This window comes from Patella vulgata, chromosome 5, assembly GCF_932274485.2.
Source record: "Patella vulgata chromosome 5, xgPatVulg1.2, whole genome shotgun sequence".
Taxonomy (NCBI): Eukaryota; Metazoa; Mollusca; class Gastropoda; family Patellidae; genus Patella; species Patella vulgata.
In genome coordinates this window covers 24,341,630-24,361,938 of record NC_065883.2, presented here as the reverse complement: position 1 = coordinate 24,361,938, position 20,309 = coordinate 24,341,630, and the positions used below count along the sequence as shown (strand labels likewise).

The window sequence follows — 20,309 nt, the reverse complement described above, 5'->3', positions numbered from 1 at the left end:
CGTCGCCCTGTCCGTCCGTCATCCAAAATTTCTTGTGAACACTCTGCAGACTGCATTTGATTATTTTGAAATTGATATATGTTGTTTACATTAGTGAGATGAAGAAGTCTATTTAAATTGAATAATTTCCATTAATTTCTTCTGGAGTTCTGGCCCTTGTTTCACTTTGGTGCTTCTTGTAAATGCTCTAAAGACAAAAGTTATCAATCGATCTGTATGAAATTTATGTATATCATTTAAATTAGTGAAACAAAAGAGCCTATTGAATTTCAGCAATTTCCGTCAATTACTTCTAGAGTTATGGCCCTTGTTTCATTTTGTTGAACCTTGTTAACACTTGAACGACAAAAGTTATCATCCGATCTGTATGAAATTTATATGCATTATTTAAATTAGTAAAACAAAAAAGTCTGAAGACTTCCAATAATTTCTATAAATTAATTTCAGAGTTAAGGCTCTTGTTTCAGTTTGTAGAACCTTTCTAACCCTCAAATGACGAATATTACAAACTGATCAATATGAAATTGTCTTGTAAATGCCCCCATTTACTTATAAGAATAAATATGCGACAACTCTTGTCAACTGCTCGGACGATTTACCTGCTGTGGGTGTATGTTTCGTTGCCTGGCAACCTATCTTCATATATTTTGGGGGAAACTTATGTCATTTTGTTCATCATCATCACTCCGTATAATATGTAAAAATTTATGTATAGAAATTCTAGAGATACAACTAATATCTTATGGTAAAATTTTGGATTGATTATTTCATGCATACACTGCAATTAAAAATAAAATGAAATACATGCGTCAAAAATGTATAGTGAATTATATTGTAATTTAGACCCTTAAACTACTCATTAGTTTATTTTGAATTTTTGGATTTAATATATTTTCATGCATATGTGACAATTAAACATAAAATAAAATGCACACATGGCAAAAACTTGTATAGTGAACTAAATTGAACTTAGGACTTTAAACTACTTAATATTTTTTGCTAGAATTTTGGATTTATTATTTATTCATGCATACATACTGCAATTTAAAATAAAATAAAATAAAACGCATGACAGAAACTTAGTCCAACGATAGTGTAACCTGGGCCCTTAAATTTTTCCGGTTTATAAACTTTAGAATTGGTTTTAAATTGCATAAACCTCGACATTTAGAATTTAATGACCAAACTATTTATTTCATTTGATGTTATACATTACAGCTCACGCTACTGTTAATGATAGTATGTCAAATTTTTATCAACGCAAATATGTTGACAATGCAAAAGATGGAAAAAAGTCAAATAACAATTAATGATTTTATCATTTCATGTTTTTTTATATTTATTCAATTATGTTCTTTAAAAAATCAGATCTGACTAACATCATACAGTTTTTATAATTCAGAAAATTCAATTATAGCGTGAAAGAACATTAATCATTTCGGAACTTGAGATAAAAGTTAGAAGAGCTCCTCAAGAGATTTTATTGGCCAATATTTGAATCTGGAAAACATTAGCACAGTAATCTTTTAACATTTATAAATCATAACTTAGCGTGTTTACAAGTTGTCTGAGAAATAAATCAGTGTAATGATATAATTATGGCTTTTTTAATCACATTTATTGCTGACTCTGTACGTTCATGGATTAAGTTTTTGTAGCTGGTCAATCCACAGGGAGATTTATCATTTAGTTCTTTGAACCACTATCACTATATAAAACTACAGTACAAGATAAAATTTGATTTCATGAGATCAGATTAATGGGATGGCATCCAATGACAAAATGTGTTAGGAAGATTGGAGACTCTTAACAGTGCACATAATCATCATCACGCATGAGGCAGTTTATAGTTCCTCCTTCTAGTGCATGTGATACCCCACATCAGTTATCTATAACTAACCATTTTTAGACTAACATGATTTTGTTTATGGAAGACTCCATCTGTCAGGTACAGGTGTCATGCATGAGACAGTATGCTTATTTCTTTTAGAACATCTGATACCACATCTCAGTTATCTATAAATTAACAACTTTTGATGTATGAAAGTAAACTAAAGATGATGAAAAATTCATTCCTTTAATCCAACCAAAATACACCAAAGTTCTTAAGGCATTAGAACTATGCAAAATAGATAGACTACAGTAGCTTTGGCTTCTAAAATCCAAGTACAAACTTCAACCATTTTATACACCCACATTGAAATGTTCATAAGATGAAAAAGCGTAAAATTATCATCTAGGAAGACATAATTACTTATGGGTTGCTGCTCATGATCAGTTTTTATAACAGCCTTTATGGCCTGTGCAAACAACTTTGCTACTGTGGGTGTATGTTTTATTGCCTGGCAACCTAACTTTTCATCCTTATTATGAATTGGTATCATTCCTTCATGAGAAATGCACTCTTTTATATCATTATAAATTGGAGGACTTAACTATGCTGTAGTTGCATTATTGCAATGAACTGAATCTTAAAATTTTGTTGCATTTGCAATGAACTGAATCTGAGGATTTCAATATACAAATTATAGGAAACTGTTTTACAAAACCTTTCTGGTGTGATAAGTGACCCACAAAAATTTGGCCATCGTTAAATTCCCATATATTTATTTCTATCATAGTGAACTGAATATCAAACGTATAATTATTATCTACTTTAACAACTTGATGGTCTGAGCTGACAAGAGTCCATTGAAGTAAGGGTTAATAATCTACTATCATCATGAGCCACGAATCAATAACGTAAATCACCGAAATCATCACAAATATTATATTTGGTATATGTTATTCGTTAGCAAGCTCACGACATCTAACGAATCAGACAGCCTGGAATAGATGTTTGTTCGCAAATTATGGGTTCTGAAAAATTAGCACTTAAAAGAAAATTTAGGATATCACATAGTTAGTAACCTCAGTCGTTAATTGCTCCTATATATTATGAGCGAATCTAATAAAACTAACAAAATGTTGGATTTCTCAAAGATTTTCTGTCAAGAGCAAAAGATTTAGTTTTTTTAATTACTAACATGGAAGAAATGAGCTGTAACAAAAGCAATATAATATTAGATTACAAACTTTTAGAAAATTCAATTTGTACCTTAATAAAATTTCTAGATTCCTTGACCTCAACAAAGCTGTAGAATATGGTAAAAATTAAAGGCGTTCCATTGAAAAAAAAAAGTATCTTTAAGAAAAGCTTTCAGTCTGATCAGTGCATTTCTACTTTAACAGATTGCCAAAATGGATGGTTCAGCAATAAAAGAGACCCTAGGAAAAGTTTTCTTTCAATTTTCTAGGAGCATAGATGAAACCCTGAGTCTTAAGTATAGCTTTCAGTTGGGTCAGTGTATTTCCACGTAAAAAATTGCCAAAATGGAAAGTACAGGAATAAATAAGGCCAATTTTAAGCAAATTACATGTAGATATTGCAGTGGCAGTAGATTTCAATTAACAGTGAAACCAAAAAAAACCTTCATGTATTGTTAATACACCTAAAGCCTAGCACACACAGGTGATATTCTTAGGCAACTTGGAAACGTTTTTTTAATTGTCCCCAAATTGCTTGATTGACTTTTGTTGTCAGCAACTAGTTTGATATCGGGTGACAAGAATTGCTGAATGCTCCAAAACCTACTTCAGGTGCTTCTATTAGTGACAGCAAGCAATCTCTTGAGAAACCATTTTTTGTTTTATCCAATCAGTGCAAGCTAAAATATCATGTGATCTTACAAAATAGCATTCAGCCTTAACTAGATTTTCATCCATGGCCATGTGCATTTTAACTAGTCAACTAGTCACAAAATTAGCGATGGCAATCCCTGAACCTAAAAAAATAGCTTGCACATGCACATACTGCTCTGGGATTTTGACAGCATTGCAGACAATTGCTCGTTGCTTCAACAAATGTGTGCTTGGCTTTAGTTATGACAGATGTTAGCTAATGCATATTCCATATGCTCTAATATCAAAGCAAGTGGATATTTGCACTTGTTATGGTGTACATCTGTGATACAACTACTGACATATCCTATTTTTAATATATATATATATATAAATAAATATGTAGATTGAAATTATGGCAAAAAAGAATGTTTATAAATATATTGCTTTTAATAATAATTTCTTTTTTCTTTATTATGTTGCAGTTGCTGGTAAACAGGATTTCAAGCCATCAACAAAACAATACTTTCGTAACTTGGGAGTTTAATTTCTGTTATTATTCTGATTATTGCATTTCCTAAGCTGTGTCTGTGATCTTAGCTTACGTCTAAGTTTTATTGTAAATTCAGATTAAAATTCTTGTACATAGAAGTAAAGTTCGAGCTTTAAATATTTGGAAAAGTAAGCTAAACCATCGAGATTGAACAAGAAATCCCCCACCATTAATATTTCCAAATTGTTCTAAGTGGTGATTGTAAATAAGAAAATACAAAATTTCCAAACATTAAATGCGTGCTTTTATTGGATAATAAAGACACAAGAAGGAATTTGTTTGGAGCTGCCAAAGGAATCGATATTGTTACGTAATTGGAGCCTAGCAGTGATCTCTTGATCTGGAGCTCATCTAGTTCTGTTTTTTCAAGAATTGTGGAAAAGTTTGTTTTGTAAACGTAGAGTTATTAAAGTGTGCTAGAATCTCGTATATTATGAATGTGGGAGATATAGGAAGAAATGGAATGGTCCATTAAAGTGTGTCTTATCCTATTCTTATGTGTCTTCATGTATGTCGGACAATCTTATGCACAACATGACTATTCAGGTGAGTTACTTTATTAATTTTTAATGAAGGAAAATTTATCCTTAATTGTATGGACACGTATATACATCTAAGAGACATGAAATGAAATGAAATGTTGTTTAATGGCACGTCCATCTAAGAGACATTCTGAATTGACTTTCCAAAGTGTAATTGACAGTTGTCTTCCTAATATGTCCTCTTCTTGAATATGGATAAACATAACTAAAAGGGTTCGATAAACAAAATAAATTCCTATATACACACTAGAGTCTGGTAACTGGACCCTCGGTATATTTGTGTTGGGGGGGGGGGGGCTTAAAAACTTAAATGACAATACTGGTGTCAGTCATTATTACATATCTGATAGCATTGATTAAATACCTGTGATAGCATTGATTAAATACCTTCCAAATATAATTTTAACACAGAGATTTGAAGAAACGGGAAGTGACACAAAAAATGGAAAACATGAGTTATCCTTAATTATAACTAACTAAAGGAACCAGCGATATAACAGATACATGGTTGAATTTCAGCTCATTCTATTTCTTTTGTTTTCTCTTTTAATGAATTGTCAGATATCATCTCACAGCCTTATTAATAACTTTTCGTCTTCAACAGAATTACCAGTGAGCTGAAATTCAACCATGCATCTGCTATCCCTCATTCCTTTAGTCACTTATAAGAATAACTCATGTTTTCCATATTTTGTGTCACTGGCCGTTTCTTCAAATCTTCATTAAGCATCTATTGTAGCAATCATCTCTTTGTTAAAATTATATTTGGAACGTGTTTAACCAGTTCTATCACATTTGTGATAATGACTGACACCAATATTGTATTTAACAGCTAGCCCAATTTTTTTTATAGGTTTATGGGATCTGAAGCTGTTCATGTACCTATTGATACTTATCTTAACCACACCCCAACCACAATTTCTAAAAAGAATTAAAAAGAAAATTTGCACAACCGATGTTGTACTCAAATTTCAATGTCCTACTTCTAATACTCAAAAAATATAAAGTTCAGTAGGTAATCAATCTGATTACCGGACAAAACGACCAAACCGACGAAAACGACCTAAATATATATATATATATGTACATACTATGTCTAAATGTTCGTCCAAATTTATGTCTGTTTTGTCAAATGTCCGTATTGCGTGCATGTCTGCAAATGTTTGTCCTTGTCTAAATGTTCGTCCACATTCATGTCTGTTTTGTCACAAATTTGTCTGTTTGTAAATGTCTACTGGCACGTCTATATTTTTTGCACTGTTATCTCATGTTTCATCCTGTTATCTATTGTCTTCTGTACATATATATAAAAACCTAATTATCCTCTTTTTTTTACTAATCACATTGTAAATTATTGCACCTTGTATACATAACATGTTATTGTCTGCGATATCACGTCGGTGGAAGCGGACGTAAAATACAAATAACACACACACACAATCTGATTAAAATACAGATCTATATTTCGTTCTGTTTTTTTTATACTTTCGATGGCCTATTCTACATGAAGATCTTGACCAGTTTTTTGGGGAGGTCGCATCAGAGGTCATACAAGTGACTTTATACCCTATGACGTCAGATATTTGATTAACCGATCAGCACTGATGTTTCTAGTGGATTACCCACGGTTCTGTGCAACTCATGTCAAAAGCTGGCCGTAACAGACCGTTTCATTGGCTAATCCCTCACATCATCCAGAACACATCAATGATAACAACTCTTCCAGATCCTAGTGTAGTAAAGACAAGTAAACAAAATTATAAAAAAAAACGAAATGAAATAGAATCTGTGTTTTAATCAGATCGGTAGGTAATCGATCCAATGTTATATTTAGGATACCCGCCAATACACGAAGAAAGATTAACTACATAGAGAATTTTAAACTAAGACCCTATTAATTTCATTTTTATCCAGTTACTTCAGCTTTTAAAATAGATTATTGACTCATGCACATACATCAGTTCCCAGACAGTCCAGACATATTCATCAGATGATGTCTTATTAGTGCATGTACCTAGATATTATTGTCAAGCCCTAATAAAATTAAACCAATAAACAAAATATTCTGGTGTATATAATGCCCTTGTAACCCAGTCAGCCATACATTTACCTAACATCTTTAATTGTTTCAAAAGTTTATGAGGGAGAAAATTATGGTTTTCCCAGAGCTAATTTCAAGCCTGATTATTCGCTCCAACTTCCTGTGAGACTCTAAGTCTGTCCAAGAAATTGGAGATTTGGAAATTTATGTTTTTTCAAAAGGGTGAACCAACCTGCAAATCACTCCTAAAGGCATCATTATAAAAATCGGTTTTGGTCAATACAAAGGAATATTTTTAAACTGACTGGCAGTGAATAGCATAATGGTAATCATCATTAATTGAAGCAGTTTTATTCTAAATACAGCTGAATAAGTATCATGACATCAGATGAAAATGATCTCATATTCTTATAAAAAAATGTGCTAATGATCTCAAATTTGTATAAAATTATGTTAAAGTCTCAAATTTGTAGAAAATTTTTGCTAATGATCTCAAATTTGTAAATAAATGAAAGATTACTTTTAAATAGATGTAATTTGTGGATGTTTGAACTATTTTGAAGTATGACCACATACAGTCACACACATACAGTCTTAAAATCTATGGTTTACTTTACAGACCCTTTTGTACCTTATTTATACCATTTTCAGATGCATCAATAATCTATTTCTATTGCCATATTACTGTTTTAGTATAATCTATTTTGGGCCTTGACATTTAAAGAATCCATGTAAAAGTAGCTGTTCAGTTAACATAATCGTGTCTGTAATATAGTTGTGTGTTTCCCTGGGTTTTAATTTAGAAATAGACTGAGAAGAATCTTCAGGATTTCTAAAGCTTGATTCTAACTTGTCAAAGGTAACGCTTAAGAAAATGGAAGTAATGTCTTAATAATGCATAGGTAATATTCCCCAAGAAACAAACTTGACAAGACAAACATGTCCTGGATTAATACTACCCTTCTTTAAAGGAGCTAAATCACTAACATTTGGGAGCTAGAAATTGATACAAATGGGTCGCAATGCATACAATAATGTAATATGAATGTATATAAATTGATTTATATTTAATCATTACCGTTTTTACTCGGTTAAATAAATCAGACGTCTCAATCGAATGGCAATCTCTAGCGTCTGGTTATTCCAGTCTACACCAATAGCATTTATTGCGCATGCTCATCTCTTGACATGACTTATGGAATATGTCTAGCCTAGTTCTTTCGAGTCCCTTGTTACAAATGGCGCTGAAACGCATTATGGTATACGATTCGTGTACCAATAGTCAAATGTTTATTTTGTCTTAAATGTTGGATATCAGAAGCCCATCTTTTCCCGGTAAGATCACAATATCAATGTTGATTTAAATTAACAAATAATTTATGTTTTCAGTGTCGAAGACTTTGGATGATATGATATTAGAGTTAGAGACTTAGCTACTTTAAATACAGTCTTGTCAAGTTTATTGCTTGGGGAATATTACATATGTATTCTGATATTTTCCTTATATTCCCAACTGTATCACTGAGATCCAATATTAACTGAATGGTACAGAGATTTTACCATCTATCAGCCATACTTTCAGTAGAGAGTTAATTTGTCACAGTCTTGGATTTTATTGATAGTCTTAAATAAATGGGGAGAACAGGACAAATTGATAAATGAAATAAAATACAATTTTATGCAGCATCCAGCTAATGAAGATGGTCAAACACTGTGCGTTGTGCTACAAGGGATATTTTGCCTGGATAGTGGCACTACACCTACTCTTATTTTCATTTCCAACTGTTAAGGGATCATTAATGTGCTGCCATTAAGGAGCCTATGTTTTTACTATGATATTCATTCTCTTCCTTGCCAGGTCCTCTATTCTGCATCACTGACAGGGGCAGTGCATGTATATCCATAGTAAAGGATGGCTGGAAATGCCACATAGCAGTGCATATAATCCATAGTAAAATGGTGGCTGGAAATGCCCCATGGCAGTGCATATGTATCCATCGTAAAAGGGTGGATGGAGATATCCTATGGCAGTGCATATGTATCCATTGTAAAAGGGTGACTGGAAATGTCTCATGGCAGTGCATATGTATCCATAGCAAAAGAGTAGGTGGAAATTTCCCCCATTGCAGTGCAAATGGCAATGTATATATCCATAGTAGAAAGGTGGAAATGTCCAATTGCTGTGTAGATGTATCCATAGTAACAAAAATAACCTTAAATACATATAAATGACCATGGACATTTTTGACAGCAACAAACCACATGTCATACCATTCCATTAACCAATACTCATATTTCATTGGCGTGTTTGTCCGTTTTTATGACATAAAGACTAATGCTGTTAAGAAAAAAAATATCCCACTGGCTGGCGCCTCTCTTGCTATTTGTGGATAATATAAATTAGAGGCCATTTTGATATTAATATTAGAGCTTAATGCCTCTTTGAAAATGTCAACCCATTTGAGATAATTAGCTCGTTCCCTACATCAGGAATATAAATGTCTAGCATAGTGTATTTGTCGAGAAATAATGAACCAAAAGATGAATAATGTATGTAATAGGACTATTTTAATGCATGCTATTCTTTGTGCTATGCCTATAGGGATTTCATTTCAGACATATTTAGCATCCGTGAACATTCAAACTTACAGGATCCAATTTTTGAATTAAAACACATACACAATAACAATGAAATAAAAATTGACCAGAATCCTTTTATTTTATATGTATTGTGCAAATTTTTTAATTGAAGCATATACATAATAACAATGACATAAGCGTTTCCAGAATTATTATATTTTATCATAAAATAACTGGTTTTATGTGTGGGTGATTCGATCGATAGTGTGTATATGCTGTCCACGACATACCTAGATTGGAATCCCAAAAGGAGTGAACTGTTACCATAACTTAAGGCTTTTGAATAATTTGTCAATGAGTGTGAGACACCATTTAAGATTGGCATACTGAAAGTGGTTCTAATTAATAGTCCTGAGTAGTCAAACGTGTTGTGGAACAAGTATTAAGTCTGTTATTTTGCAGTAGGTCATTGCGGGTATCATCCAGACTTCAGTAAGGATTTTTGATCTCCTGCCTAACCTGAGAGAGAGAGAGAGAGAGAGAGAGAGTTCAACCTCAACTCAACACAAACTAGGTCATTTCGGGACTAAGACATTGTTCAATTTTATTTCAGTAATTTGCTTGCACATTACAGGTCTTTAGCTGTGGTGTGTACGTAAAAGAACCCTTGAGTAGGCCATAGCACCACTGTCCGGGCAAAATTTCCATTAATACATGCCCGTTTTCATTAGCCCAATTGGAGTAGGAGGTTAAACCAGTGATGGGATTTCAAAATTTTTCTTGTCAGATATTTTACCGAAAATAAAGGGGCATAACTCTTATCATTATTTAACATGTCAACAAAATATTCAAATCCCGAATTCATATTTAATTCCCATACGGTATTCAATTCATACCACAATTAAAAATCACATGTCAACAAAATATTCAAATCCCATACGTAATAAAAATAGGTGAACCTCGCTAATTTTCATATTTAATTCCCATATGGCATTCAGTAACATTCCTACAAAATTAAGCATTTTCGTAATACATTGAATGAAAGCTTGCCGATCCTGCTTTGGCAACAAATTCACAACCATAATATTCCTTTAAAGTTACGTGTCTCCGTCTATACAGCAGCATGTCAGAACATTGTTTTTTTCTTAATAAAATGTTAACAAAATATTCAAATCCGTGCGTAATAGAAATAGGAACAGCTCACTATTTTTCATATTTAATTCCCGTATGGTTATGGTATTCAAATATATGTCAGTAATATTCCTACAAAATTGCGTGTTTTCGTAATACGATAGAATGAAAGTTTGGGTTTAACCCCATTTCATTTTATTTTCTTTGGATTTTTTAAATAAAAGACAAATGTTTCTTTTTCTGCAAAATAATTGGCATGCCTTTATTATGTTTTGGAGAATAACATGTGATTGTTATTCTGTAGTTAGAGGTATACATTACTGGGAATAACCAACTATATTTTATGAACAACTGAAGTGTATATTGATCATGATCTACTTGATTATTATAATACTGTGATAAATTAATTAAATTAATTAATAATACATCAGCTACGTGCGGACTCATAATTACAACAAAGATAATATCTATTATTACTTTCTCTTTTGATGTTTGTGATGTGATACAGAGAACTTTTCACAAGAGAAAAACTGAGTTCTGATTTGGGGGGGGGGGGGGGGGGGAGGGGGGTCGACACAGGCCAGATACTCTGTAAACCAATGGAAGTTGTGGTACTTTTCAGAATACTTGCATTCTATGAATTACGACTATAAATGTTTAATTAACGTGGCTTTATATATCTGAACTCGCCAATGTAGGCCAGATACACAGCAGGCCATCGAAAGTTGGGGTACTTTTCTGAGCACTTACTGTCAATGTAATTAATATAGCTTTGTATCTGGACTCAAAAATGCAAAGGAACTCACAAAAAGGTGAGATTGTGTGTTTCAGTAACTGGTGATTCATATATTGGCCATTTTCCCAGATAATAAATGTTATATCTTCCCTAATATTAATCTATAAATTCCAAGAATTTGCTTCATTTGCGTATAAAAAACATATAATAAGACATTTAAAACAATGATCATCATTTGTATCTAATATCTAATTGCCCCCCACCTTTCAAAGAAAGCAGGGGACTATTCAAATGGGTCTATCTGTCTGCCTGTCCTCCTAATTTGAGCTAGAAGGTTCAAACTTGGTGTAGGTGTTTATTTGGTCAATGATTTGATAGCATTTGAAGATAAGCATTTTCTGCTTAGACGAAGCAGAGACAAGCAATTTAATTGGTGGATGCTTTTAGACACAATAACTTTGGTTCTAATTAAGTGATTAAAATGAATGAAAAATATGGTTTAATGGCATAGTTTCTTTATATCAGAACCTTGACTAAGTTTGATAATTAGCATTTTCTGCTCAGGGTAAGCAGGGCGATAAGCAATTTGATAAGACTTTGGAGCTCGAAAACTTTGATTTTAATTGAGTTTCATTACATCAGTACCTCAAATAAGTTCAATGTTGAGCATTTTCTGCTTAGGCAAAGTAGAGACTTCAATCTCCTTCTAATTGAGGTGGGAGCCATGGTCCCGTGTTCGATCCCTGCATTAGCCAAGAAAGTTCATTGGGATTTTCCGACATGGTATTACCCCTTGACAGAGGCAAGGGACAATGTATAGTCGTTCGAATGGCATGAAAAACTGAGGTCCCCGTGAACACATTGGCGTGCATGTAAAAGAACCCTTGACAGTTGGAATTTGACATAAGACTAGGCCATTGTTGATCAGGTGCTTTAATAGTTAGTGGATGCTCTTTGGAGAAAGCTAATTTATTAATTGACAAGTTAAATTCACAAAATTTTCTGACTGACAAACAAAATTATGAAATTCGTTCTGGAATACAGTAAGTCAAGTAGTAACTAACTATAAGCGCTATTACCATCTCGGTGATTGAAGGGTTTTCGAGAGTGGTCTCAAGTCTATTGAGACGGGATTAGTTAGAATATGTTTATCAATAAAATAACTGTCAATAGTAAGCAGCTTTTCATGACACAGTGTTGACAAGTCACTAAGACTGATTTATATATAATTAATAAGGCTATCCCGAGAGTCACGGTTTTAACACAATTTCTCCCGATTCTCTTAACATGATCTCTTACACCTCGCACCATAAGTTTCTGATTCAGGGGGTGACAACTGAAGACCTTTTGGAATTTAACAGTGTGATCCCTAGTTGTCAAAGCTAATGTCTATTCGACTTGCTAGGAAAAGTTATAGCCGTTGGTGGGATAAAATACATTGGTTAAGATCTCTTGACAATCAGTTACAATATTAAGAAGTTCACCAAGAACAAGAAAATTTTCCTGGTTTTACTGTCAGAGGTGCTAAAAGGAAAGGAAATGATTGGAGGTTAATATCTACAGTAATAAACAAAATTCATGGGTGTATCTGGGTTTTTATTTTGTGCTATCTGAACAAAACTATTCAGCACACTAAACATCATACTTGTCTAATCTCATTGATTTTGATGTCTCAGTTATATAGCACTGACACCAGGATGTATTGGTTCTCTCCTGTTATTGACTGACAAAAGTGCCTCAGGATCTTCCAACCTGGTTTATCTCTGTCAGTGGTGCAAGACAGAGGGCCTGGCAAGGTAAAACATTAGGGTCCTCTACAAATTGTTGAATCTTACAGACCTCCACATTTCTCAAAAATATGAATGCTTAAAAACATTGATTCTTGTATATAGAAATTGACGTTATAGAGACATAAACAATGGGTATTATACTAGAATAATGCAAGTTCCAGAACTTAAACTGTTAGAATTTATAATTTAAAGGAGCTAAATCGTTACGTTTTACTGTGAATTGTCATCAGTTATGTTCGGCGAAATACGCCAGAAGTCTCAACCGCAAGTCAGTTTCTCCAAATAAGAATATGATATCACCGTTTAACATGACTTGTGGAATATGTCTAGCCTCATTCTTTGAGCACCTTGTTATAAATGGCGCTGAAATGCATTACGGTACACGATTCGTGTACCAATGGTAAAGTGTTTATTTTGTCTTAAATATTGGATATCAGAAGCCCATCTTTTCCAGGTAAGATCACAACACCAATGCTGATTTAAATTGCAAAAAAACATCGTGTTTTCAATGTTGAAGATTTTGGATGATATTAAGCTACGGACTTAGCTACTTTAATATACATATTCAACAATTAGCATTATAAAAGGCTGTATAATGACAATAAATTATTCTGGCCTATAGCTTTATTTCAGCTTTAAACAAACACTCTTCTCTGATGAAATCTGGCACTGCTCCTTTTAGAAAATAAAGTTATAATTCCTGAAGATGACATTTCCTGGGAGTGACCAATAATGTTATGTAGCTGATGAATAATTGAAAACTATAGTGGCAAATATTTTTCGGACAGTAACACATTAGTTGTCAATCTAGTGAGGTGTATAGCATTAAATTGTATTAGTTAATGGAACTAGTAGTGGTTTGATACAGAAAGTGTTAAAACACATTTACACTTCAGACATATAGTGTTATATTTTGTTACCACATAAACACCATATTCAGCTTGGTGTTTGATTGATTTTAGTATATCTGACATATTATATATACAGTATTTGAAATAGCTTTTAACACAATCTGATCGAAATTATTTTGTGAAAATCTGAAAGCAGAAGCTTAGATCTAGCAGGATTTTTTCCAGGAGGGGGTTTGCCAGGCTCCTGTTAAGGACATTTGACTGTTGGCAATGCATGATGCCATCATCGTCTCCAAATTATGCAAGCATACACACACACACTGAACTTTCTAAAGAGAGAAATCCAACACCCTGTTTGACATCAATTCTTATTATGAATTAATAGGATCACACTGTGATTCAATTTCATTGATGCAAAGCACTAATTGTGATATCACATAATATTTATATCATATTATCTCACACTTTGAATGCCCATCCCATCCCACCATCTGATGATAAAGGATAAAGCACACGACTGTGACACTTTTCTCATAAAATTGTTATTTTACAATTTTTTTATGTAGCTGAGGAGGGGGAGTTTGGATCCCCTCCTATCTAATAGCATTTTATTGTCTCACACTCTTTTGGAGGTTGTTTCATCTTTGAATACATGTATGTTTAAATATATGTGATTTAGAGACACAAAATAATACATTCTACTGTGACAGGGTGTGATTAATACCTCACAACTCTATATATTTAGAACACTATTGTGCATCAGTGGTCGGTGTCATATGAATACCTCATTGAAATTTTGTCACATTTAACTGAAATGACCACATTAGACTGAAATGACCACATTTGACTGAAATGACCACAGTTTATAACTTTTACTGAAATTGTTCGATAAAACCAGTGGTAACTTTTATTTTAAGATTATTATTTTAATCATATAAAAAAGGCAAACACAAGACCAATTCTCCTGCTGTAATGTACAAACCTTGTATAATAAATTTCATTGCTCTGAACATCGTACGCAATAAACCTACTAGCAGACGATAAATTTATTGTGATAATTGGGATCCAATTATGTGACATATGCTTCAAAATTATGAATAAACTTTGATTCATAAACAGGCAAAAAATTAAATAAAGTTACGGATGCTATGCATTATTTATTTCAATAATTATATATTACCAGTAATAGCAGTTATTCCATGATAAAGACTGGTTGAAATGACCTTTAAATATGTCACAAGATAATGTCATCTAATTTTGTCAAGGTTCACATTCAGCAGAGATTCTTTGGTCAAGATAACACACCTCTTGAAATATAATGTTCCAGTTCAATGCCCATATTGGACAAAATGATGTTCAAAAGAGAAAGCAAGCTAAAATGAAATGGAATGGGGTTTACCGTCCTACTATTCTGCTCCTATACTGGGCTAATGAAAGACGGGCATACGCCATACAGTGTGCTATGAGGGAAATTTTGCCCGGGTAGCGGCACTATCGCCTACTCTTATATCGAATTCCAACTGCCAAGGGATCTTTTACGTGCATTCCAATGTATACACGGGACCTCTGTTTTTCGTATCATCCAAAGAACTAGACAGCTGTCCTTGTCAGGCCCTCCGTCCTGCATCACTGACAAGGGGGAACCACGTTGGAAAATCTGGATGAACTTTCTCGGCCAATGCAGGGATCGAACACCCGACCTCCAGGCTAGCGAGCCAGCGTCTTACCCATTAGCCACAGCAAGCTAAAAGGATTATGTAAAAACTTCTTCCTTTATTTTACCACCTTGGTGAAAAGTATAGGCTACACCTCTGCATTTGAATAATTTAAACATCAAGTACAGTACACATGCCTATTTTCCTTGGTTTTTGTTTTACTGAATATTCGACCTGTATGCACTTATACACAAGATGTTAATAGTGAAACTATAACAGTGTCCAGAAGTTTGTAACCAATCAGTCATCTCCAAGGCAATTTTGGTCAATTATTAAGACAAGAGTGGTTGAGTTGAAACCCATGGGACATGACTCTCTTAAAGTAGAGGGGGTTACATCTGTGAATTATGGAGGAAACCTGCTGTCACAGAGACTGATTTTCAGAGCTGGATAGAAGATGTTAGTTACATTTCACCCATACATTTTACTTTCATTTATTTCTTACCATACCATATTACATCTCTATCATAAGGGTTGTGACAAATATTAGGGCAAAGCTATAATATCTATAGAGAGAGAGAGAGAAATGGGGTTTAACGTCCACTCGACACAAACTAGTTCATTTCGGGACTAACACATGGTTCAATTTTATTTCAATAATTCGCTTGCGCGTAGGGATCTTTAGCAGTGGGAGGAAACCGGAGGACCCGGAGAAAACCCACGAGGTTGGACAGGTGACCGTACTCTATAATATCTATAGTGTTGGTCAAATTAAATATTGGGACTAATAAAACCTTTTGACATCATCAAGCATAAAAACCTATATGACTTTGTGATAAATGAAATGAAATGAAATGGGGTTTAACGTCCTACTGTTTTGCTCCGAACTGGGCTAATGAAGACGGGCATATGCCATACAGTGTGCTATGAGGGAAATTTTGCCCGGACAGCGGCACTCCGGCCTACTCTTATATCGAATTCCAACTGTCAAGGGATCTTTTACGTGCACGCCAATGTATACACGGGACCTCGGTTTTTCGTCCCATCCGAACGACTAGACAGCACTGTATAATCTCATAGTGCTTGTCATATACATTGAGCAATAATTTTGAGTCTTTTCAGCCTGGTTTGACAATCACCAATTATGTTTTTGAACAGTCTAAATTTTTTCTAATACTTTATTTTTTTCTTGTATCAAAACTGGACGACATGGTGGAGCAATAACAGACTGATAAAATAAGCTGTAGGTAATCTAACTATTGCTGCCATGTTGCTGTTTTATAATAATATTCCAAATATTCTCTCTCTGGTGGTTGTTCAGAATCATTTGATCAATGAAAAAGATAACCATTTCATGTCGGAAGGAATGTTCGGTTATTGATACCACTTAGGCCAAGAACTGCAATTTAATTCAAGTCATTTCTTGTCCTTTGACACCCACATACGAATCTTGGAACTCTAATAATATGGTACACATGTTATTGGACCAGAAAGCCAGTAACTATCAAGAAACTTTTTATTTTTAAATTGTTATTTTGAAATCAAACATGCCAAGATAAAGGTTAAACATAGAGCTTACATTAAAAATCAAACATACTTTTATTTTTAAAACATTTTGGATAACAAATTATTCAAATTGATCAATGCAAAGTTATAACAATTGAAAGTTTATATTGGTGCTATTGATTTCTCTCTACCATCTGTATGTGTCTTAGAGAAATATAGTAATAATTACATAATAATAATTTAATTCATTTGATAGTGTGCCAAAAATCCAACTATAGCTGCACAAGTGGCGCAGATACAATATACAATACACATCAAAGAAAAACATGAAACAATACAATTCCAGAATATATAAAATTGATACACATTTTAAGAGCATATGGTTAGAATGCTAAAAAAAGAAAAATGCAAATCTCATTAAAAGGTTAAAAATGCCTAATGTAAGATTTAGATAAAGAGCTGGCCATTCTTGCTATAATGTTCAAAAATATGCATTAGGCAATTACCAATTCTACTGGTGTGATGTGTTCTCTGCTGTGGGTTTTGAGAAACAATATTATACTGCTTGATTACTTTTTATTTGCTAGCAATTTATACAAAAGGGAATTGAAAGTAATAAAGGCTTTAGTTACATTTTACAAATATCGGCATTAATATATGAAATATGTTATCTTTTTTCAAACAAGCTAGCAGATCCTTCCAGAATGATTCTTTTAATACTCAGAAGTTCTTAACATATAATAGTAACTATTCGTTTAGATTGTTTTGACAAGATAATGCATCATTTGGCTCAATTATGAGAAAATCTTCCTTGAAATGAAAATAAAAGTATTAACTTGCAAGTCATAAAATTCCAAACCATAAATATTTTCATTATACTACACCTCTTCATGCTAAAGATACCATGAGGGGGTATATGTGACTTATGCTTTTTCTACACATTTATAAATAATTACATTAGATACATGTTTAGGCTTATACATTGATCTGGTCTTGGCCTACATTTCTCATTCATTTATTGTATATAGTATTTAATTCTATACTCTATTTGCCCACCATAGTCCTTTAACGTGCAAATTACAAAAATCTATTTTCGGTAATCTGTCTTCTATTCCCTCAGTAGACTATACGTCACGGACTGGGCATTATAAGTGTGATGCACCGCACCAAGAATTAAGCAAGAATCAATGTTTAATTTTCTAGACAAAAGAGTTTGTAGGGCTGTTCAATACTATAAATCTCTCTCCCGATTCTTGCAGAAAATAAACCATTATGTTCTGATGTAACCAAAAATAAATAAAGGCTTTAAATTTTTGATATTCAAATATGCAATCTTAGTTAATTAAAAAATGTCTGGAATTATATAATGTCAATATAATTGTTATTACAATCCACAATGGAGAAATGATCAAAATATAATCTTATTTTATGAGCTGAGGTAAAAAGGTTTTTAAGATAGCAGAAAAGTCTGAGATTAATAAAAGTATGTTTTCTCAAAAAAGTGTAATCTTCATATGAAGTTTATTTCTCTCCACTTTTTGGTTTAAACTTGCATCAAGCGTTGAAAAAAGTCCTCTAAATGAGAGGATTATAAGTTACTCAACCGATTTCAGAGATGGTATTCCCTGCAGTTATATTTTTTGAGGCACAGTAACCCAGTTAATATGGTGCTGGCTCGACACTGGCCTTGGTGTTTGCCAAGAAAGTTCCACAGGATTTTCTAAACCAGCAGGGATGCAGAATGGAAGGAGGATTTGGCAATAAAATGCATCTAGCCGCCATGACAAATGTCTCTCTTAATTTGTCTATTGCAGAAAAGTTTTTGATTTAAGATATTATTTATTGTAAATGATTAATATTCATTAGAGTACTGCTGCTCATGCAAAAGTTTCTTTTAATACTGCTATAACAAAAAGGCCTTAAGTTGCCATATTTTTTTAATATAACCAATTAATAGCCAGCATTGTGATTCTACCCAGTCAAAAGTTTCTTTTAATTATTCTATAACAAGTTGCTAAATTTAATATAAACAATTAATAGTTGCATTCTGCCCCTGTCCTGGCAAAGACCTCTCTAAATTCTTCCGTAACAGAAAGGTTTTGATTTACCATGATGCTGTCCTGGCTAAAGTCCCTCTTAATACTTCTATAACAGAAAGATTTTGAGTTGCTATATTTAATGTAATCAATTAATAGTCAGCATTGTACCTCTGCCCTTGCAAAAGTCTCTCTAAATTCTACTAATAGGTAGGCCTAATGGTTTTGATTTGTTATATTTAAGAGACTATAAATTGACAGTGTGTCATCATTTTTCCCTGACAAAAATAATCCCTTATTTCCTTGAATACAGAAAGGAACTCATTAGTTGTGAAATGGCGAGATATTTAACAAAATCATTCTATTTAACAGGTGACAGAAATTACAACTGAGGGACTAGTTTAAATAATATTTTGTTATTGTCGATCATAGTTATTACAGCTCTGTAACCTATATTTATCGTTGACGCCATATATCTAATGTGCGTGTTCCCAGAACATTAACAATTCCTGCAAGACTAGCTTATATTTTCTTTCAAGATGATGTTTTTGAAAAGAGAATCAACCCTCTTAACATCCGAATTAGCTCTTTTATTATATCATTATATTCGCACACACGAACATTAAAAACTCAAAAGTACAATCTTAAAATGAACTGCAAATCAAATAGAGATCTTACAGAATCTGAACTTTATGTTCTTGAAGACTTTAGGATAAACGCGGGAATTGATTTATTTGTCAGGTACCAGTATTAAAAATAATCGTGGCTTAATGAAAGAGATTTCAGGAACATTAAAAATGCAAAAGTACAATCTGAAAAACGATATTCAAATCAATTGGAGTTCTTACAAAAATTGAATTTCGCGTTCCTAAAGACTTTTGGACAAATGGCGGATTTCATTTATTAGTCACGTATTGAAATTTATCGGGGCTTTTATACGGCAAAATGAAAGCTGCGAGCGCCTTCCCCCATGGGACCAACGTAAGCGCCCTCAAGATTCACAAATAATAACAACAATCATAATATGACATGAACTTTATATCAACTCGAATAAAGAAAACTGCTTTCCGGTGAGATAACGATCGTCGAATAATAATAAGTAATACGATCGGTGTTTTGGGAATACTTTGAACAAATTTATGCATTTTATAACGTTTTTCGTTGATATTCATTGTGGGATGGAATAGTGGATGGCGCCCTACATTTGAAACTGCCCCGCCCCCACTGG

General features: G+C 33.2%; 1 protein-coding gene across 1 annotated transcript in view; it reads left to right on the top strand.

Annotated features, from left to right (window-relative positions):
- Window positions 1-20,309, top strand: part of LOC126821875 (protein quiver) — an 81,352-nt gene that overhangs the window by 42,145 nt on the left and 18,898 nt on the right. Inside the window, exon 3 of the mRNA XM_050550457.2 lies at window positions 4,146-4,759. Coding sequence (XP_050406414.1) covers window positions 4,672-4,759 — 88 coding nt within the window. The 5' untranslated portion in view covers window positions 4,146-4,671. The remainder of the gene's footprint in view (window positions 1-4,145; window positions 4,760-20,309) is intronic.